The sequence below is a fragment of the Acartia tonsa genome, chromosome 12 (genome assembly GCF_053477335.1).
Source record: "Acartia tonsa isolate MP-2025a chromosome 12, ASM5347733v1, whole genome shotgun sequence".
NCBI classification, from domain to species: domain Eukaryota; kingdom Metazoa; phylum Arthropoda; class Copepoda; order Calanoida; family Acartiidae; genus Acartia; species Acartia tonsa.
In genome coordinates this window covers 34,708,632-34,730,714 of record NC_137271.1, presented here as the reverse complement: position 1 = coordinate 34,730,714, position 22,083 = coordinate 34,708,632, and the positions used below count along the sequence as shown (strand labels likewise).

The 22,083-nt window shown below is 32.4% G+C and overlaps 1 protein-coding gene across 1 annotated transcript; it reads left to right on the top strand.

Annotated features, from left to right (window-relative positions):
- The first annotated feature begins 1,881 nt into the window (after window positions 1–1,881).
- mthl5 (G-protein coupled receptor Mth-like 5) lies at window positions 1,882–11,524 on the top strand. Its single transcript, XM_080178818.1, has 13 exons — window positions 1,882–1,945; window positions 2,690–2,806; window positions 3,431–3,489; window positions 4,025–4,118; window positions 5,004–5,098; window positions 6,059–6,106; window positions 6,836–6,951; window positions 7,418–7,541; window positions 8,409–8,479; window positions 8,874–8,959; window positions 9,421–9,474; window positions 10,859–10,979; window positions 11,188–11,524. The coding sequence occupies exons 2-13, from the start codon at window positions 2,691–2,693 to the stop codon at window positions 11,263–11,265; spliced, it is 1,062 nt and encodes a 353-aa protein (XP_080034944.1). The 5' UTR covers window positions 1,882–1,945; window position 2,690; the 3' UTR covers window positions 11,266–11,524.
- Window positions 11,525–22,083: the final 10,559 nt, after the last annotated feature.

Genomic DNA, 22,083 nt, shown 5'->3' with positions numbered 1-22,083 from the left:
TAGAAAATTCGTCCAGTTTTTAGAGATTGTTTGTCCGTCAGTCAGTTCGTAGCGCTATGGTTTGATTTGATTTTCTCGGCTGCTGATATTTTGTGTGAAGATTCCCTGTACCTAATGAGCATACAATATATGATTTACTTAGTCCGTTGGTCTAAAATTTCCTTTACATCACCACCAAACATCTGCTTCTTAAATCACTTTGTGCTTTGCTACTTATGGATGTTGTCATCCTTGTAATAAACAACTAATCATTGAAGCTGTTAATTACAGGGTGTTCCCAACCTAACCACTATGCAATGGATATAGTAAACGTGGATATTGTGAAAGATTCTCGCATACCCTGAGAAAATGTTTCTCGCACCTGGCTAATATAACGGTACCCATGATCCCCCTCCCCTCTCATCACTTTACCCAATCCATCCCCATGACCACGGAGGAATGTATTTACCAGTATCTGAGGACTATAATAGCAACCTAAATTAACGACAAAAATTTCCCTTGTCACAATATCCACGTACTATATATCCATTAAAGCTAACCACACGGCACACAACTTTTTACAAATAAATATAGCACATCTAGACCTCCAATCAGCAGGGATCTTAAGGGATAAGACAATTGACGATAAATTGATATACAGTGTGTTTTTTTTATGAGCACTTTTTTGAAAGCAATTTTACCCCACTTATAGTTATCAGAATTTAATAATTAATGGCTTATTTTCTTCGTTTTTTAAGGGAAATTATGAAACAACAAAAAAAATTACAGTTTTTGTTGAAAAAGTACAGTAAAGTTGAAAATTAAAAACTTAGGTGTCAACATCTAAAAATGGTTTTAGCGCATTTTTCTTATGCTCAAATAATCAACCTTTTGCAAGAATGGCTGCTAAACACTTCAAAGTTGAGATATAGAGCTAAAAATGTATACAGATACTATTAGGGACATGTACTAGAACATATTAAAGTTTGAAGGTCAAATCTCAACCAGGGAGGGAGTACTGGCCCCCCAAAGTCGACTACAGAAAATCCATTTTTTTAAGAAAAATGCGCTAAAACCATTTTTATATGTTGACACCTAAGTTTTTAATTTTCAACTTTACGGTACTTTTTCAACAAAAACTGTATTTTTTTTGTTGTTTCATAATTTTCCTTAAAAAACGAAGAAAATAAGCCATTAATCATTAAATTCTGATAACTATAAGTGGGGTAAAATTGCTTTCAAAAAAGTGCTCATAAAAAAAACACACTGTATATTGAATAAGATAAAGAGGTTAACTTTGGGTAGCGGTGTTTTTTACACTCCAATTTCTCTCCCTCCCAATTTATATTATTGGAATTAATCATATTTGAACAAAAAAACAAACAAAAATCTTCGTCTGCAAGAAAGTCCTTTTTAAGTTAGACTGATTATTGTGTCTGACAGCCCATCTAGGGTAATAAATCTATCTACATATATTTTAACTAACAATATTTTAATTTCCTATACCTCCTCCTAATATATAAAGTAGTAAGCTTTTTTGTCTGTAGCGAAGGATCTCGGTAACCGCTGAATTGATATGGTCCTCCTTTACAGTGAGGCTACTTATAGATCTCAGAATGGTTTTAGGCTATTTTATTTTTATAAAAAGTCCGGGGAGGTATGGTTTTAGGCTATTTTTCTGCCCTTCCATATTCCTTTGAATTCAAAGAGACAAAGAGAGGTTAAAAATAGCTGAAAACCATTCCAAGACTTTTATCTGAGTACAAAATTGCCTAAAACCTTCACCAGACCTCTGTGAAGCTTTTCTTAAATAGAGAACCCAATCTGTTCAGTGCAAGTTATTGAGATCTTAAGCTTTAGACAAAGAAACCTTTCTAATTTATATAATAAAATAATGATATAAAACTATGTAACTGTGCAGTGATGTTGTCAATTACTGGGTATTTCCTATTGGTATTGGTGCCAGGTAAATCATCATTCTAGAAAGTAACAGGATGTCTGTCGAACAGATCTATGGTATAGATCTATATAAAGATAATTACCTCCCCCCCCCCTTTTTCAAGGACCTTTTTCGTCATCTAGCAGATTTTTTTCTGCTACTTGGCTGTTTTAATATTTCCGTTACCATTGGTTGATTTTCAAAGACCCAATTGCTATAGGGAAATACAGTATTAGACCCATTTCTTCCTATAGCGTTTTATTTCTAATGTCTGTCTCCATGTGTGTCTTTACTGAAGGATCTTGCTACTGAACCGAGATTAGTTTTTCTTTTAGTGTTCTACCCTTATTTTACTCGTATTTTATAAGTAAAATGTATGTCTCGATTAGTCCGATATACATTGCAAGGCTCGGCAGCTGCGAGTAAGCCTCAGGAAGATCATCTTTTAGAAATAAAAAAAAATAAGCTGGAAGTCTAAACCCGACCTGAATAAAACAACCCTTATTTTTAAAAAAGATGTTAAGCTTCCAAGATGGTTTAAATTTGAGGCTTAGTCGCGGCTGACGCACGGCTGCCTAGTCCTGAGAAATTGACCATAAAAACATACCAATACAATTTTATTTTTTATATTCGCTGACAACACACTAACATATTTTAGGACAGAAATATATTATTTGTATTTAAAATGTAGTGAAACATCAAATCAACGCATGCAGTGAAAAGTTTTTTAATCAATAGGACAATTCTATCATACTAATTATTTTTTTTCAGCATGGGATGTTTAGTGCTGACGTTTGTATTCTACTTCATCCTGCCACAGTTACGAGATTTGACTGGAAGATTTATTTTAGGACTCTGTGCCTTTTTAACTGCCAACTATGCTATCAGGTAAAAACTAGAAAGAGAGGGCACAATGGGCTGTTTATTACACTAGTCCCCAAAGTTTTATGATAATGTTTTCTTTTTCGTTACATGACAACTTTGGGGGACATTAGTGAATTTTGATTGGTTGAATCATTAAGTTGAGTGTTTAAATGATCCAACTACTATTTTATATATTCAGAAGGGGCAATATTGTGTATCATCATCGTTGAACCCTTTAGATCGTTAGGTAAAAATAACTACTGTAGCCAGGTTGTAAGGTATAACCAACTAGTAAAATAAATCTTAGATAATATTTGGGGGGCAAATGGAGAGGTTGTCAATTTTACTATTTGATGCCTTTTAAGTTTTAACGACAGCTAGAAAACAACGTATAGGTTTCGTGATTAAAAATATAATTTTGTTACTGGTATAAGCTGGACTGTAGCAGCGTAATATGTAGGTGGGGGATTTGCATCTCCGTCCTAGCCATGTCATTTTGAAATTGTCCCTACAGCTACTATGCATGTCCGATTCGCGAAAATAATAAAAATAGTAGAGGTAGAGCCTAGGCCTAAAATTGATTTTGATAAATAGCTCAATTATTTCAAGATATCCTTGTTTTTCGAAAGCTTATTTGTTTAATTTTAGATTGGTTGATGCGTATGGAATGCATGATGACAATGTTGACAAACTCGCAATCGAATTTGGTAAATAAACTCTTTTTTTTATGAGCAAATCAACACTATTTATTGCATTTCGACATTTGCAACGTTTAATTTTAAAAAAGTTGTTATATCGGATATTTATTTTTTTCTTCATAAATATCATTTTTAGTACAAAAAGGTGTTTTTTGGGGGGAGGGGGGGGGGGTTGTACATTTTTTTACGGCGTTTTCCCTTCACAATAAAACTTTTCATTTTAGGTTCTAGAAAGGGCTTTTTAACTATATTGAAGGGGGGGGGGGGGTTCATTTTTTAGGGTGTTTTCCCATCGGAAGGGTGAAAATACCCCTGCCCCCTCAAAATAGTTGAAAACCTTTCTAAAACCTTAAATGAGAAGTTTCACTGTAAAAGGGAGTCTCATCGATTCAGCGAAAAACAGACAGATAGACATCCTGTTACCTTTATACAAGGATGATTGTTTTCAGTTGAGCACGCGTGTATGTTGGGGGCGTGGTTGAGTCTGAATAGATAGATAAACATCCTGTTACTTTATACAATATACAAGAATGATTATATTCAGTTGAGCACGCGTGTATGTTGGGGGCGTGGTTGAGTCTGAATAGTATGGGGCACCATGTCTGGAAAGTTATCATGGCTGACTCAGTTTTCACCAGGTAGGTTGTAAAAGCGATACTATTCTATAGTTAGGGTCAGTCCGTTCTTCCGTCCTGAATGGAAAGCTCTTATCGTACAACCACAATGAAGAAAAAAAAAATTACCTCTTTTTATATAAAACCAAGAAAAGTTTTGGAGATATCATATAAGAGAAAGTGATTATAAAACTTTGGGTCCCCCTATCCCCTATAAATACATAGATAAATAGATATTAGGGTGGGTCAATTTTGGACATTTTTTTCTGAGGCCAAAGCGGAGATCTGCAAATGATTTGTATGAGTATAATACACCTCTGGATGATTTAAAATTTAAAAGTCTTAAAACCGCTGACGACCAGACATTCAATTGTATAGCTATTTGTAAATGGGAGTCAACTTTTTTTGAAAACAGAACTATGGCTTCATGGTGCTCCCAGGAAAGGCATTGAGAAGTAGAATCAGGAACTTTTGACCGTTTCAAAAAATCTCGTTCCTAGTCGAAGAAAATCTATAAAACCTATACAAATTAGACAATTCTCAATAAACCTTAAAAAATTGTGGGTTTTTTTAGTGATTAATAAGGCTAGGAACGAGATATTTTGAAACGGACAAAAGTTCCTGATTCAGCTTCTCAAGGCCTTTCCAGGGAGCACCATGAAGCCATAGTTCTGATTCAAAAAAATGTTGAATGTCGTCTTTGCATATAAATAAGTTTTGAAATATATTTTCTAGTGGTCGCGTTCTAAAACTCAATTTTTTTAAATTCTTTTTCTGTCAGAAATGTTTTTAAGGTTAATTTTATCTGTTGCATATCCCCTCTTTGTCTAATTCCGATATGAACACGCCCTAATAGATATAGATTTATAAACAAATATAAATATGCTAACTAAGACTTTTTATATTTAGAGTGACAGATAAGAAAAGATGCTGCTATTATTCAATATACGTGCTGGCAGTTACTTTAGTGGTCAGCTGTTCAGCTGTTACAGTACATTTTACAGGTATAGCTGTTATTAATCAATCTACGTTAAATTGGTGGTTAGCTGTTCAGCTGTTACAGTACATTTTACAGGTATAGCTGTTATTAATCAATCTACGTGCTGGCGGTTACATTGGTGGTCAGCTGTTTAGCTGTTACAGTTTATTTTACAGGTATAGCTGTTATTTATCAATATATGTCTTAGTTTTTCCTTTTTTGGACAGCTGTTCAGCTGTTACAGTACATTATACAGGTATAGCTGTTATTAATTCAATCTATGTACTGACAGTTCCTTTAGTGGTCAGCTGTTCAGCTGTTACTGTTCATTTTACAGGTAGAGCTCTTATTAATCAATCTACTTGGTGGCGGTTACATTGGTACAGGTATAGCTGTTATTAATCAATATATGTCTTAGCTGTTACTTTGGTGGTCAGCTGTTAAGCTGTTACAGTACATTTTACAGGTGATGATGGATAATTTATTAGATGGATTTTACACTAGATTTTCATGTTTTCTATCAAATTGAAACACGTAGAAGATAAAATAACGATTCCCCCTTCCATCCCATTCTAAAACATTTTTTCAATCTTTCTCTTATTTTTCAACGTAGCTACTAAACTACAAACAGCACAAAAATGGTACTCATATTTCCAAAAACTACATAACATTTTTTCTTCAATTAACACAAGTGGCGCAATTTGAGTTTTGAAAATGTACGCATTTTTTCACACACTTTAATTTTTCATGGCCCCCCAATCTTCAAAAATAAGGCACTTTGGAAAAGCCGATTTTTTAGGCAAAATTTGTTGAAATAGTTATTTGTAAATGTTTGAAACAAAAATGGACCATAACATGTTTTTCAAATATAAAAAGCATTTTATGAAACTGTTTTTTTTTCAATGCAGGATTAATTTTAAAAAAGACATTTCTCTTGAAACACCCTGTAAGCCATAAATAATTATAAATATTTTTTTATTTTTAGTTGAAGAAGCTCTGATGCCAGGTTATGTGTTAGGATATATCACTTTAGGTAAATATTTATTTATTATTATTTTTTTTCCAGTATGGCTTCGAAACAATTAATATCCGCTGGATTAGAACCGGTTCTTAGCAATACTGAGAACTCATGTATAGCCTCGTAATACAGACAATTTCCCAGCAATTTTGCAATAAAATTCATAAATTGATACCAGCTTTATACCCCACAGGGCTAACAAAACTGATCTAATCTTAACTTTTTTATATCCGCTGAAAGTTGTCTATAATACGATGCGATATATAACTATATCATACCTATACAGTTCACAATAAGGGAAGGTTTCTTTAAAATTGAGAACTTGTTAAAATGGAATTTTCTATCTTTGCTAACAATTATTTTTTCAATTTATTTGGAAAAACAGAAAAGAAAAACTAAAGCATTCACAGTGATTTGAAAGGGAGTGTGAAACAAAAAGGGGTGAATAAAGAGAAGAAGGCCCTCCCTATTCTATTATTAGTGTGCTGTTGACTAGGGTTGGGCCGGATACTTTTTTGGCCGGATACCGGCTGATTTATAATGCCGGATATCCGGTTCTGGCCGGATATCTGGCCAACGTTCGATATCCGGCAATTTACCGGATATCCGGGCGGATAACCGAATATCCGGCGTCAAAAATCAGCCGGATATGATGTAACCGGATAGTTCCGGTATCCGGCCGGATATTGAACATGGCCGGATATCCGGTGAAATATTCTTGGTAACGATTATTATTTATTCCAGGAATATTCTACATACCTGTGGCTCTACTGTTGTTTGTCAATATATTCTTCTACTGGAACTGCAGCCAACAAATAGGCAAACAGTTGGTCTACAACAGGAGCATGCAACATTTTCAGGTTAATTATTTAGAGCAGCGTAGCTACTCTATAATTAGGTCATGGCTGTACGTCTGTAAATCTGTAAATTTTAAATTCTGGTTGTTTCCTTATTACTTCTGTTCTGCTGGAGGGACTGGAGGACTGTGTTTATATTTCCAACGCTTTTACCTCATTTCAAAGACTCGACAGGGTTCTGTCCTGTGGACGGAATAACATATAGCTCATGCCCAATCTATTCTTTTCTTAGATATTGTGACTGATATAAAAGGAAAATTCCGAGTTCGATTTTGAACGGTACATATTCTAGCGTTTTAAAAATAATTTAAAAGTTTTATTTACTAAAATGTACTAGGTAAGCAAAGTTTAATTTCAAAGTTTAGAAGTAATGTTTTAGTAGTTAATTGTTATTGTATTTCGATAAGACAGACAAACAGAGTTTCTATTATTTATTATAATAAGGATTAATATATATTTTTCTATTTAGATAAATTTTGATCTGTACACTAAGATATTGATGGTTATGTCAAGCTGTTCATTGTTTCAAACTTTGGGGCTCCTGGACATTTCTGCTTTATACTATATTGGCATAGTATTCAGTATTCTACAAGGTATCTATCTATCTATTCATTTATCTGTCTATCTAGCTATCCATCAATCCATCTAGTTTAAAACTTTGGGGCTCCTAGATATTTCAGCTTTATACTATATTGGCATAGTATTCAGTATTCTACCTATCTGTTTATCTATCTTTTGAAATAGTTGTCTGTCTATCTTTCTATCTAACTATCCTTCTAGTTTCAAACCTATTATATGTCTATATCTCTTAATTCTGCTTTATACTATATTGGCATAGTATTCAGTATTCTACAAGGTATCTATCTATTTATTTATTTATCTGTCTATCTTGCTACCTAGACGTCTAGCTATCCATCCATTTAGTTTAATACTTTGAGGCTCCTAGATATTTCTGCTTTATACTATATTGGCATAGTATTCAGTATTCTACAAGGTATCTATCTATATATTCATTTATCTGTCTATCTTGCTATCAAGACATCTAGTTTATTACTATGGGGCTACTAGATATTTCAGCTTTATACTATATTAGCATAATATTCAGTATTCTACAAGGTATCTTTTTATCTATATTTTGAAATAGTTGTCTGTCTATCTTAATAGCTATTTATTTAGCTAAATATCTTTAGGTTCAATCATAGACATTCAAAGGAGGTTATGCCCGGGGGAGGGGGGTCGGTCGGGGGGTGTAAAGTGGTTTTTACCTCCCTCTAACTTTAAAATATCTCATTTTCCCTATTTTTAAAGATATATTAGATTTTCCCCCTCAATCTTTCAAACCCCTCATTTATCCAACACTCCCAAAAAAAAGCTTGGAAGTCCTTGTCCTATCTATCTATCTATCCATATAGCTATATATCTATCTACCTACCTTAGTACCTATCTATCTATCTATTTAGGTCCCTTGATATTTGTTGTGTGTATGTGTAGAACCAGAGTAGCTTATCTTTTTAGAAAATATTTCTGTAAGGTAAATTTTATTTTTCATATATACAAGGACAATTATGTTCATTGTGGGAGGGAGTGGTTATTGGGATGAAATTAAATTGGTCTTCAAAGATATACAACCATTTTCATAGCATTGAACAAATTTTTCTACAGAAGGGGTAATTTTGTTAATTATCGTATACTTTACTTTAAGACAAAGGTCGTGCAATCAAAGTAGGGTTGTCTGTTGGATGTGATTTAACTAGTAGCTGCGCCCCTAGCATCTAAGGGTTCTGTATTCAGAAATAAATAGAAAAAAGCTAAAACCATCTCAAGACTCAATAGGTTCAGTACTAAGTAGTTAACGCATTCTTAAGTACGTACATAAACCTCAATACTTTATAGGATAGTTAATTGATCTTTTTATTTAATTTCAGACCAATTGTAGTACGTGTTGTGGAGGGGGCAATGGAGATTTTATAGAGCTTGCTAGCACTGAACTAGCTACTATTGATAAATTAAGGTAGATAGATAATATATTAGATACCTAGATAGATAGATAATGTTGTGTAGGGGGTAATGGAGATTTTATAGAGCATGCTAGCACTGAGCTAGCTACCATTGATAAATTAAGGTAGATAGATAATATATTAGATACCTAGATAGATAGATAATGTTGTATAGGGGTTAATGGAGATTTTATAAAGCTTGCTAGCATTGAGCTAGCTACTATTGATAAATTAAGGTAGATAGATAGAAAAATGGATACCTAGATAGATAAATGAACATATAGATATATATTTAGCTAGATAGATAGATAGACAGATAGGTAGAGATAGTTACATAGATAAATAAAAATATGTAAAAAGACAGATAGACAGAAACATGAGTAGGTAAATAGTTAGGAATTAAAGAGATGGATAGATAGACTAACAGACACTAATTAAAGATTTTCTCTTGGTTTATAATTTTATTATTTGTCAGGGAGAAAGCAGATTTATCTTTAGAACCAGATGCAAACAAATCATTACTAGACAGGTATCTATAATACAAAGTAGAATATTGTTTTTAGTCTGTCTGTCTGTCTGTGTGAAGCTTAAGAATTCGGTAACCGCTGAAACGATTTGATTTTACTTTTCAGGGAATATACCTACCAGTCCTGTGATGGTTTTAAGCAAGTTTCTTAAGGGGGGGGGGAGGACACCCCCAAAAAATGTGGATATTATGACAGGGGAAACATTGTCGTCAATTTAGGTTGCTAACATGAAACTCATCAAACAAAATTATTAAATGGGTAATTATAAAAACACTAGACGTGGGAACCCCACAATGCAATGGGGTGAAAGCCCGTGAAAAATAACCCAATAGCTCTTGGGGCGAAGTAAGACTAATGTTTTCTCTCAAAGTGCCAAGTCTAGGTCAGACCCTTTACTACGAAATAAATTAAAATAATTAGATGGGGGGGGGGGGGTTGGAGTTAGCTTTTAGTTTGTTTGTATATTACTTTTGGTCAGGTGAAGTTACATTGGTCAGGTGTTGTTATATTGGTCAGGTGTAGTTACATTGGTCAGGTGTATTTACATTGGTCAGGTGTATTTACATTGGTCAGGTGTAGTTACATTGGCTAGGTGTAGTTACATTGGTCAGGTGTAGTTACATTGGTCAGGTGTAGTTACATTGGTCAGGTGTAGTTACATTGGTCAGGTGTAGTTACATTGGTCAGGTGTAGTTACATTGGTCAGGTGTAGTTACATTGGTCAGCTGTAGTTACATTGGTCAGGTGTATTTACATTGGTCAGGTGTAGTTACATTGGTCAGGTGTAGTTACATTGGTCAGCTGTAGTTACATTGGTTAGGTGTATTTACATTGGTCAGGTGTGGTTACATTGGTCAGGTGTAGTTACATTGGTCAGGTGTAGTTACATTGGTCAGATGTAGTTACATTGGTCAGGTGAAGTTACATTGGGCAGTGTAGGTATAGGCCCCAAAGTATTAAGGACTCACCACAGGTGTAAGGCATAAGAAAAACACAAACTCCTATTTTAATTTTCATTAAAATATGAGGTAGAGTAAGGAGGTTTTCAGACTTCTTTTTTAAAATTATGTATGTAACTATCTAGATGGGGAGACGCAGCTATAGTGAATAATTACCAAGACTCCCCCCGAGATGGAGATATTTATATCTATCTATCTACCTATCTATCTATCTACCTATCTATCTTCCTATCTATCTATCTACCTATCTATCTATCTATCTATGTATCTATCTATGTTTCTATCTATCTCTGTATGTATCTATCTATCTAGATGGGGATACGCAGCTGTAGTGAATAATTACCGAGACTCCCCCCGAGATGGAGATATTTATACCTATCAATCTATCTATCTATCTATGTATCTCTGTATGTATCTATCTATCTAGATGGGGAGATGCAAATGTAGTGAATAATTACCGAGACTCCCCCCGAGATAGAGAGATGAGTAAATCTCTGATGAATGTGAAAGAGAAATCCAAAGAAGGAAGTGAAACACCTCTCATGAAGGTTTGAAATTGTAAAAGTTTGACCTTATAAAAACATTTGATATAAGGAAGGGATATAAGGGGCTGTTAATAGGTTCCTGCATTTGTTGGCTTTACATAGGTCCTGGGATGGTAATTGTAAGGTTTTAGGCTATATAAAGTCCCATAACTACTCCTTCCGATAGGTGAGTAGCCGCTTGTAAATCAATAAAATTTATTTTATTTTTAAGATGGGAAGGTTGTTAAAAACAAACAGTGTCAACCTAGCAACTCTAAACTTTGGCTGGAGACGAGAAACTGCCGTCTAACCAAGTTTTAAACCAATCAGACAAGACAATCAAAATCAATTTTAACTAGTGAATTATCTAATTGGTAGTAAAGTGAGAAAAAAAAAGAGAATGAAAACCAGTATTGCAGCACCAGAATGGAATAATACAAAGTACCAGTTCAAAGCATTTAACAACAATGTTAAAAAATGCCAGTTTTTTTTATTAGAGCTTCTACTCTATAACTACTGTATGTCCGTATATCCCTAACTACTTACTTGAAATACTGCTATGTAGATTTAAAATTTTCAAACATCAATTAAATAAATAAAATTTTAATCTTCCTGTGTTAATAACCATATTTCCAAATAATTTGTTTGTATTTAAATTCTTGAAGCTTTTTTATTGCTGCTCTAATTATTCAGGGCTCAGCAGCCGCGCGTTAGCCGCAACTAAGTCTAAAATTTAAACCCGTTTGGAACCTTTAAAAAAGAAATAAAAAAGGGAAATTTAAATGCCTGCAGCCGAGGTTAGGTTTAGACTTCCAGCTAAAATATCAAAATTGTAAAAGATTAATTTCCTTGAGGCTTACAGGCGACTGAAGCGCGGTTGCCACGCCCTTATTTTTATTCTTTAACTATTTAGCACAAAATGCTTACTTTCTTGCCGCTTTTGTATACCTGAATTTTTTTCCTCATAATTTTGCCTAGAGTACTCAATTGAGGGAATGATATTTCATTTAAAAAATTTTTTGTCTAATAAAAAAGGTCCTAGGACAAACGCAGGAATGGAAAATGTAGGATTGGACATCATTACCTAACCTATTTTAAACCATCTTATATGTTCTTTAAATGCCTACCCCCTGCAGGGGGCTTATAGTATATTCAAATCTTAACCTAACCTGTATATAAATACTTAATTAACTGAATATTTTAGACACTCCAGCATTTGTCCACTCCGACGTTTGTCCCTCCTGCGTTTGTCCTGGAACTAAAAAATATCATTTCTATAAAACATAATTAATAAAATAAAATAATTCTTCTTTTTATGAAATATTCCCATAAAGTTTTCATTGTTAAAAATAATCAAAAATCTGAGTAAAACAAAGCAACTAAATCAACTGAATCTCTATGTACAATCACAAAATGCTTAAGAAATAATAATTTATTAACTTTTCCTATTAAAAAATAACAGGCTTATTACTTTTTTATCTTTTAGATGAAATATCAACCTTAAATGCTTGATTCTATTTTTATAGTTGTTATATAATGCCCAAATATTATTTTTGTTTTCTTTGGTGAATCATTAGTTTTATAGAATAGTTTGAGTTTGAAAAGTTTATTTAAAAATTGTGCCATCTTTTTTAGGTTAAGGCAGGTATTTAAGGATATGTTTATGGAAGAAAAATTGATGCTTCTTATTGTTATAATATTAATAAGCCCCTTCTTTATTTTCTTCTATGTAAAACGTACAGAAATTCTTTGTTTTTTCAGACACACTTTTTTGGGGGAAAATGTTAATTTATCCTCCATTTGCTTATCCCTGAATCCCTAAGTTTAGGTTAGGAATTAGAATAGTCATTCAACTGTAAAACATTTTGCTTTATTAATTTTTGCCTTGTTTGACTTTAATTCAGTTGCGTGCAGAATGGGTGTGTACTGAGAGGTGAATTCGACCCCCTGGCAAAATATTTCCCCCCATGAGATAATTTGAAACCCCAATAACAGATCTATAGTATCAATGTTTTTTTCGTCTGCTATCAAATTGTTTTCTACTACTTGGCTGTGTTAATATTGGTTGATTTTCAATGACCCAATTGAGAGTCGGCCCAATGGCACAGCGATGGGGAGATACAGTTATTTAACCCCCTCCTTCTCTTGTGTTTTACTCTAATACCCTAATAAATGTCTGTAAATATATTACAATCCTCTACACCCCAGATTTTTGAGGATACCCCTTGGAAAAAACTCTCTGTACGCCACTGATTTAATTGCTTTAAAGCTTTATTAGTAACTGCTTTTTTATAGAAATTTAAAGTTTAGTATTTTTATATATTATAATGGGCATCATTATGTTTCATTAATTAAAACTTTAAAATCTTTTTTTTTGCTTAGTAGAGACCAAAGATGTTTATTTTTGTTAAAAGCCTAACGTTTAAATAGAATACTGTAAATTAGTTAATGTTATTTTTCCGGCAATAATTTGAATCTACAAAAGGGATATTTTTTTATTAATTTGCAATGGCATTTATCGTCAATTCTCTTATCCCTAAGTTACAACCCTAGATATGCAGTTTAAGAATATTTTTTTTTATTCACTTAGGCTTTTATTTTTCCGTGCAGCTTTACATAATTCAATTTTATACACTGAAAAGTTATTGAAAACATTTAAAATCTAAGCCTTTATCAATTTGAATTATATTTTATGTTTGTATCAATGTATATGTTCGATTTGCAAATCCTAAAATTCTAAAAAGATGAAATTTAATTTAATGTACAAATACATGAATTATACACATACCAAACATAATATGATTTAACTCGTCAAATCTTAATCCTTTTTCACAACTTAATTCTTTTGAATCTCTAAAATCAATTATAATGATATTTTTTTTTCATACATTTACTCACTGTAAAAGCACAAAACGTTGTTTATTAATGTATTTTAAAAAAAACTTTTGTTATTTTTACATATGTATTATAGTTTTATGCATTTTTTGCCTAAATATACGCTCTTTGAATTTTATATTTTTTTGTTAAATAAAATCACGAAACCTCCAGTAACTTTTTACTTCATTTATTTACGGGGAAAAGTCACTAATTTATAGAAAAATATATTCAATTTTTTTTTGATGGTTTTAAAATTTTTTTCTAAAGATCTAAAACTTAAATCCAATCTTTTTAGAGATTTTAATTAACATAATCATTAGGATATATAAGTTGGAAGAAATTTTAATGTTAGAGGGAGATTTGAAATCTCCATCAAATTTTGAGGATTTTATATAAAATTCGTTTTTTGTATAATTATTTATCTAAAAGCGGAAATACAATTTAAGTTCATAAATTTTGACCAATAGGATAGGTGGATTGGAAACTACCTGCGCTCTAATTGGTTGAATGATGTGCGACACTTAAGCTTCTCCTATCAGAGCGAAGATAATTTTCAATCCCCCAATCACAGATGTCAAAATTAATTAACTTAAATTGTATTTCCGCTTTTAGATAAAAAATTATACAAAAAACGAATTTTATAAAAAATCCCTAAAATTTGATGCAGATTTTAAATCTCCCTCTAACATTAAAATTCTTTCCAACTTATATATCTTAATAATCACACATGGCAAGCTCACTTACTGGATATAACGTAAAACCCAACAAACAACCATTCCTTTGATTGCATGACCCTTTCAAATACAGAACAAACTGTAGCTGTGTTTAGTGCCCTAGGAAAATTGGGAAATATGTCACGGCTTTTGGCCTACCTATTCCATTGATGTCTTAGTAGAGGGAAAGAGAAAGTGGAGGGAAAAGAAACCCCCTAGAAAAGAGATGGGGCACAGTGTGATCCAGTGGGACATCCAAAAAATTTTAAATTCACCAAAAATATTAAGATTTTTAACCCCAAAAAATCAGTTTTCTCCATTTTACCCAAAAACGGCCAGGATGCCCCGGGTTTTGCAATAATAATATTAATATGCAACATGTATTGTGTTTCAAACAGTTTTCATAACCTAGGGCCTTCCGGCCATTTTTGAGTAATTGAGCATTTTACATTGCATGGTTTGAACAATTTCGTTCTTGTTAATTTGAAATTTTCCCTCGTTAGAGGGGGAAGGAGTCATTTTAGAGCCCAAAGTCATCTCTGCAATGTTTTCTAACTTTTTGAGGCGGAACTCTCTTTACTTATGCATTATTTGCCTCCGGCCAACCGTTTCGCCGTTATTTGCCGCCGTAGGTGTGATTTTTAACGATTTTTGCCGTTCTCGCGGTTTTAATGGACATTTAAGGGAACAAGGAGTCCTTAAAAAAAAGATGACTTATAAATACTTTTATTTTAGCAATTAAATTTGCTAAATTTCATGTGTTCTGAAAAAAATTGTATTTCTAACTGGTTTTGGTTCAGCAGAAATTCAAATTCGGGGATTAATTATAATATTGCAAAAACATTATATATGCGTCTGAGAGAGAGAGAGAAATATACGTTTGAGAGAGAATATAATATAAGCAATTTTGTTTATATTCTTATACAAATTTTTAATGAAGATAGCTAGACTTAGAATAAAGGTATTAACACAAAATCAAAAGTGTTTTGAAAATTAAGTTATTGTTGTTTGTATCTGTAAAAAAAACATTAGAAAACATGCCTTATTAGTGTCCTATTTTACTTATACTGGACCTACCTAAAAATGCCGGGACTCGAACTGGGTGCACCTGACGCTATATTCATGTTCACAAACATTGTTTGCATTAAAGAAATATTTACATAGACGTTTATTTTGTTAAAATATTCCTATCCTAACTAAAGTTATGAAGGTTTATAGATTTTTTAAAAATAGGGTAGCTTCGCTCCTCCAAAACCGCCAGACGTACTTACCAAATGCACATTAGAAGTTAACAGGAGCAAAATTTATGTTATTTTTGAGTTAAAGCAAAAGAAATTACATCATTTCGTCAAATACAAGCTTTTTTATTGATGTTTACTTTTGTCTAACCTTAATGTCCCGTTTTTTGGCAAAAGATCCCAATGTGTGGGAAATTTCCTGACGCCAATAGAATAGGTGGGTTAAAAGCAGAGTCATCTATCCCAATTTTTTTAGGGCACTATAGACAGCTACGAAGATATTTTCAAACAGATCCGGGCACAGAGTTTTGAAAGGGGGTTAGCGTAGCCCGCACCCCCCCCCCCCCCCACATTTTTTTTTACAGCCATCTGAAACCAAAATTAAAGCGAATGAAATGCAGACAACAATGGTGTAAACCAGAATAGCCAATGTGAAACAAAACATATATTTTTTACACCCTCCTATAAATTTAAGGAGGTGTTTCAGTGGGGTTTAGTCCCTGTAAATGAGGGTTCAGACAGGTGGATTCCTAGGAATGTTTGTGCGGCCCCCTTAAAGTTTTCCAGTGGGCTAGACACACCCCCTCAGTCTTCACCATCCAGCGTACTTTCCTAATTACATAATGTTTTTCAATATAAGTTTAACTAAAAGGATCCCCTCAGTATGAACGGGAAATAAAAAAATCCACCAACATATTATAAACCAAAGCTTGTAAACTAAAGTAGGTAGTTAATAAATAACGAAGAAATACTGGAGGGGTGGTAATAAGATGTACCACCGCCACTAGAGAAAATAACACAAATAGAATAAGTACAAAAAGTCCAAGGGGGTATGGAAAACAAATTTTCGCCTTTACATAATCCATTCCAGAGTAAGTAAATTACCCCTTGAAATTATTTTTAAGGTGGTGTCAAGAAAGATTTGCTTTAAAAATGATAGATTTGAAGAAAAATTAATATTGTATTATACAAAAATATAAATTATACAATATACACTTTGAACTTTTATGGTATTTAGGGGATTTTGGTTATAGCTGAAACACGAATAAGGACTCTTAATAATATTTAAATTTTAAAATTGGGCATTGATCTATTTTATAAAAACTTCTACGCCGCGTCATTAGATGCATGTAAAAGCATATTTTAGTTTTAGGTAGAAAAATTAAAAATAAATCCTTTAAGGGGGGGGGGGGGGACGATTAATTAAAGGAGGTTTTAGGTACCCTTCCCTAAAATAGTTTAAAACCTTTCTAGGACCTGTAAAGGAGAACCATATAAGTCAAGCAGTTGGCGAAATCTTTTGATACAAAAACTCTGTTTTTAAGAAAAGCAACACTTTAGACGAAAAAGACCAGTCAAGTGCAATGCAGTACTTGATAATTATTAACCAACTTTTTCAAAACGCTTTGCTATAATAGGACGTAATTGTCCTTATTTTCAAGAATGTTTATGCTTATCATATTAGCTTTATACTGGAGTATAAGTAAAAATAGTTCAAGTTTAACATTTGATGACAAAACATTACAAATATTTTATAAAAACAACAAGTTATAAAAAACAAGGGATTAATAAAGTTACTGTTACTGTTTTAACCAGAGCTGGATCTTTAAATTATTTTAGTGGTGAGCCAGATCGGGGTGAGCCAACTTTCCACCAATAAGAGCACAGCATTTTATGAAATGCCGCGCTGTGATTGGCTTAAATTCGGCTCACCCAGATCTGGCTCACCACTAAAATGATTTAAAGATCCAGCTCTGTATTATATTAAACTATCATTTCAGGGACAGATAAGGGTTTAAAACAATCTGAATTCTGAAAATGAAATAGTCTAAAAACCATTATGTGAAATGTATTGCTTATATATATCAGTTCAGTAGTTATTGAGATCTTACGCTACAGACAAAAAAACCTACTAATTTATTTATTTAAGTATCATGTTGTTACAGATTGACGGACGAGCAAAGTACGTTATAAATTAGATGCCCATTCTTGTAGGAATCTTCACAAAAAATAGTGTTCTATATTTTGTAGCTTTTATGTGAACGGTCAAGTAGACACAGTGTTTAACATCGATCATATTATGTTGCCTAATCTTCGTAGGGATCACCATTCCAAAAAAAAATCAGCTACTAGTGTAAAAACATTATTTAAAATTGATGTCTAAATGTCTACATATTAGTCCAAACGGACATGAAGACATTCTGACAATGCCCTTAAAGTTGCAACCTTATGTCTAATTGTTGCTGGAATCACCTAAAAAAGATAGGAAGATTCTATTCTATCATACCATATGAACTAACATTGATACAGAGAAGAAGGGATGAAGAGTATATTAAAGCTTTTAAGAATGTGTTTTGCTCGCTTAAATGTAAAATTTCAATTTAAATGAGTTATTTAAGCAAACAAAATTTAGCATAAATGGATATTTAAATCCCAAGGTATTAAATGATCGAGCGTTAGCTCATCATTTAATACCGAGGGATTTAAATATCCATTTATGCTAAATTTTGTTTGCTTAAATAACATTCTATTGCAACAAAAAGGTGATGTTAGCAAATAATTTCTTGAATAAAATCATAAAACGTTTTTTCATTTAATTTTCATTTTTTTCACTGTTGTGTTTTTATTTGACATTAAAAATAAAAATCATAAAAAATTTTTCAAATCAAAGAGAAAAAATCTTTGAATTATTGGTCAATTTAAGTTCAAAGATTTTTTTATTGTAAAAAGTTAATTTTTAAAAATATTTTAGAAAAAAAATCTTCTAACAAAAAAAAATTATCATAATCCAAGATGGCGTCAATACATGTAAAATAATATTTTCAAAACAAAAAATTAAAACTTGAATATCTTTTTTCACAGATTGAATTTCAAAAATCGGTCTGACAGTTTTTCCAAAGTCAGTATGATCTATCGAATGAAAAAGGTTTGAAACTGATAGAACATTTCTTTATACACTAACATATTTTTTCTCCAGTTTTTTCCCACACTACCAAAAAATGAAATTCAATGAAAATTAAATGGTTCTCACGTTAAAAAAATTTTCTCACGGGTCCAAAAAATGAATTTAAATGAAAATCATATGTACCATTTAAATCAAAATAAATGGTTCCCACATTCAAAAAATTTTCCCACGCTTGACATTCTTGAAAAATGCCAAATAAATGGACATTTAAACAAACCAAAGATCGCGTTTTTTGCAATGGAATGTATAATTATAGTATGAAGTTTTCTTTACAATTTACACTTTCTGTTAAGTCATGAAATTTAATCTCAAGTTTATTTTTGGAAGCGAAGCTACTCTGTGACTAATTTTGTCCGTCTTTCCGTCCGTCCGTTCTTTTGTCCGTCTGTCAGGCACAAGAAAAAATAAATATTATTCTCAAAAGTTTCGTGATTATTATATAACTTTTATCTTTCTATTATTTCTATTTCGTCTCTTTTTTTATGTTTGTCCATTTGTAAACCATGATTTTTATATGCTTAGTTACTTATGAGTGTTGTCATCCTTGTTTTTTTTAACATTTCAACAACTTTTAGAAAATACTGTGAAATTGGCCAGTTTCTGTTTGGAGCAGCAATGCATAAAAAAACATTATTAAAACGTTGATTGAAATGAATAATCAAAGAAAGGGGGGGGGAGTAACTTTTCTTTAATCGAAACATATGCGGAGGGCTATACTCAAGTCTATACCTGTGGTGCCCTAACCCTGCGGGACTACCTTGTACCAATATAATCAGATCTAATGTTAAATACAACCACACGAAAAACCCCACTGCTTCCCCCCCCCCTTTCTTCAAAATAAAAAATTGGATATGGGGTTTGATGCTCGACTTGAAACTTTTAGAGAAACTCCCCATAAATATGAATTTCCATAAATTATGGATGATTCAATTCTTGTAATCTATTCGTATATTGAGCTTGAATAAAATTTTAATAGCTTCATACTTTAATTTTAATTTTCTTTTTAGTCAGCAACTTTATATTTTATTGACTCTTTTATGTAAACAATTATATTATAATACAGAAACAAAACTGACGTAATTTTATAAAATTAACTTCTGAGAAAGCTGAAATACTATTAAGATAATTACTTTCGGGTAATGATTATACCCATCTTTTACCGGAATCACCAGGCAAAGATTGAAGACAACGGGACAATTAGGACATGCCCAAATTAATAAATGCCTACCAATTGTCTTCATGTTCTATGACAACCATTTGAAGTGTTACACTTTACGCTGTAGCCGCAGGTTTTAGCCTGTACATACCATGTCTTCTATGCTTCCTTTCTGCACTGCAATGTCTGAAAAAAAGACTCCCAGGGGATATAGGGTTAGATAAATGAGATAAGATTAATATCTTAAATATACTTCCTACTTCTGGTGAGAGTATTTCTTAAAGAAGGCGCCTTAACTTTTTAAATTTTTATTTTAAATAGCTACTCGGTGTTTTTAGTAAGTAGTAGATGTAAAATTTTCCATAGAATTTAGATATGCAATCAGTTTTTTGTAGACCTCTTATTTTTTAAGTAATTTAAGTTTTAAAAAAATGATTAAGTCGGTTTTAAGGTACTAAAAAGCAATAAAAAAAGAAGAAAATTGCCATTATGAACAAAAATACTAAGATCTTTAATTTAACATCTTACTTTTTTAATTCCGTCAGGTATTTATTGATTGTAAAATTTTAGAAAAAACTCCTGAATTAGTTTTGTTATTTTATTTTGTTATCTTTATGATTTTTCTTCAGATTTCTAAATTCCTGAAATCCCTGCTTGGAGCGACGTAAGTTTCCCATCCCTTCAGGGACAAAGGGATATGACAATGAAACATGAATTATACCTTATCTAGGCAACCAGGGTATTACCAGACAACTACCTTGATCCCCCCGTTAAGAACCTTTTTCGTCTGCTAGCAAATTGTTTTCTACTACTTGACTGTGTTAATATTCCCGACGCTATTGGTTGATTTTCAAAGACGCAATTGAAAGTCGGCACAAGGTCCTTGTGAAGGGGACATACAGTAATTTTACCCTTTCCCCCTCTATTATTTTACTCTAATATCTAGGCAATTACAAAATATTCAATGAAGAATTTAGATTTTTTATGTCTGTGGACCATTAATTTATCATCCATTGTCCTATCCCTGGTACACCTGTATGTCGTCTCTGCACAGAACCCATGCCTTGGCATGACTCATTTGGCATTAGTGTTGAAACAATTATGTGGAAAAAACTAATCAAATATTAAATTTTTTTTCTTCCCCCTCCAATATGATTGACTAGTTAGAATTTTTTTTCAAGAGACAATTTAGTTTAGACGTACCCCCACTCAAACTGTTTAAAAGCTTCCATGCACCTATAAAAATTCTCACTGCAAAGTAGAACCATATAGGACCAGTGGATAGTGCGATCTTCCAGGAAAAACAGTCAGACAGAAAAACAGAACCTGTTACTTAGGATTATTTTTAATTAAGGTTGCTTGCAGTGAACACCTTTAGGATGATTCCAGGCAGTTTTATACCTTGTTTCGTTTATAACAACGCAATAAAGCTATTATTTGTTATTCTGTGTGTTATATTAAATGAAACATAGGTGTTACTGCAATGCGAGTTGAATCATGAATAAAGGTATAAGACAATAAAACATAATTGCACCTCCAATGAAAAATCTTTTTTTCTACATACAAAACTTTTCAAAACGCAATAGTGCTTTATAGTAAACCAGTTGCTTTGCCCCTAGCTTCTAGATGACGGCATGAAATGTCAGGAAATAGCATAAATCCAACACAAAACTTTTTAAAAGTTTCCTGAAAAGTACTATCAATTGAATTAGTACCAGTAAATTCCGAGATCTTTAGCATCTTAAAAAAACCTGACTACTTTATATAATAGAGCATTTTGTATATCCTGATTGTAGTGATTAATTTTGATTCCATATTGACGCAAATGGGCTCCCATCGATATTTGAATAATATACAATTCTACAGTGGGGTGAAGACAAGACTAAATAATTTTATTTACGTAGTTCTATGGGTTAGAAACATAAATAAATCATTAGTAATAGTATTGCAGTTTTGAAAACTACCAAGGTTTTTGAAAACTTAAAGAAATGGTTTCTTGGCCCTAAAAAGGTTTATGTGATATATATATATATTTATCTTTTTTCCCTAATTGCCCCTCTGTGCATTGCAATGATATATTTGAGATTGATTGAATAACAGTTTAGTTTCTATTGATCTTGCCCTATATCCCTGAAGCCAAACCCTTGATATACACACACACTCAGATACAAACACACAC

Bases quoted from the DNA above. Each gene is read 5' to 3' on its own strand.
- mthl5 (XM_080178818.1), top strand. From the start codon at position 2,691: ATGGGATGTTTAGTGCTGACGTTTGTATTCTACTTCATCCTGCCACAG. The intron at 3,490-4,024 runs GTAAATAAACTC...GATTATATTCAG, and splicing joins CAAACTCGCAATCGAATTTG to TTGAGCACGCGTGTATGTTG. The intron at 4,119-5,003 runs GTAGGTTGTAAA...TTTTATATTTAG, and splicing joins GCTGACTCAGTTTTCACCAG to AGTGACAGATAAGAAAAGAT.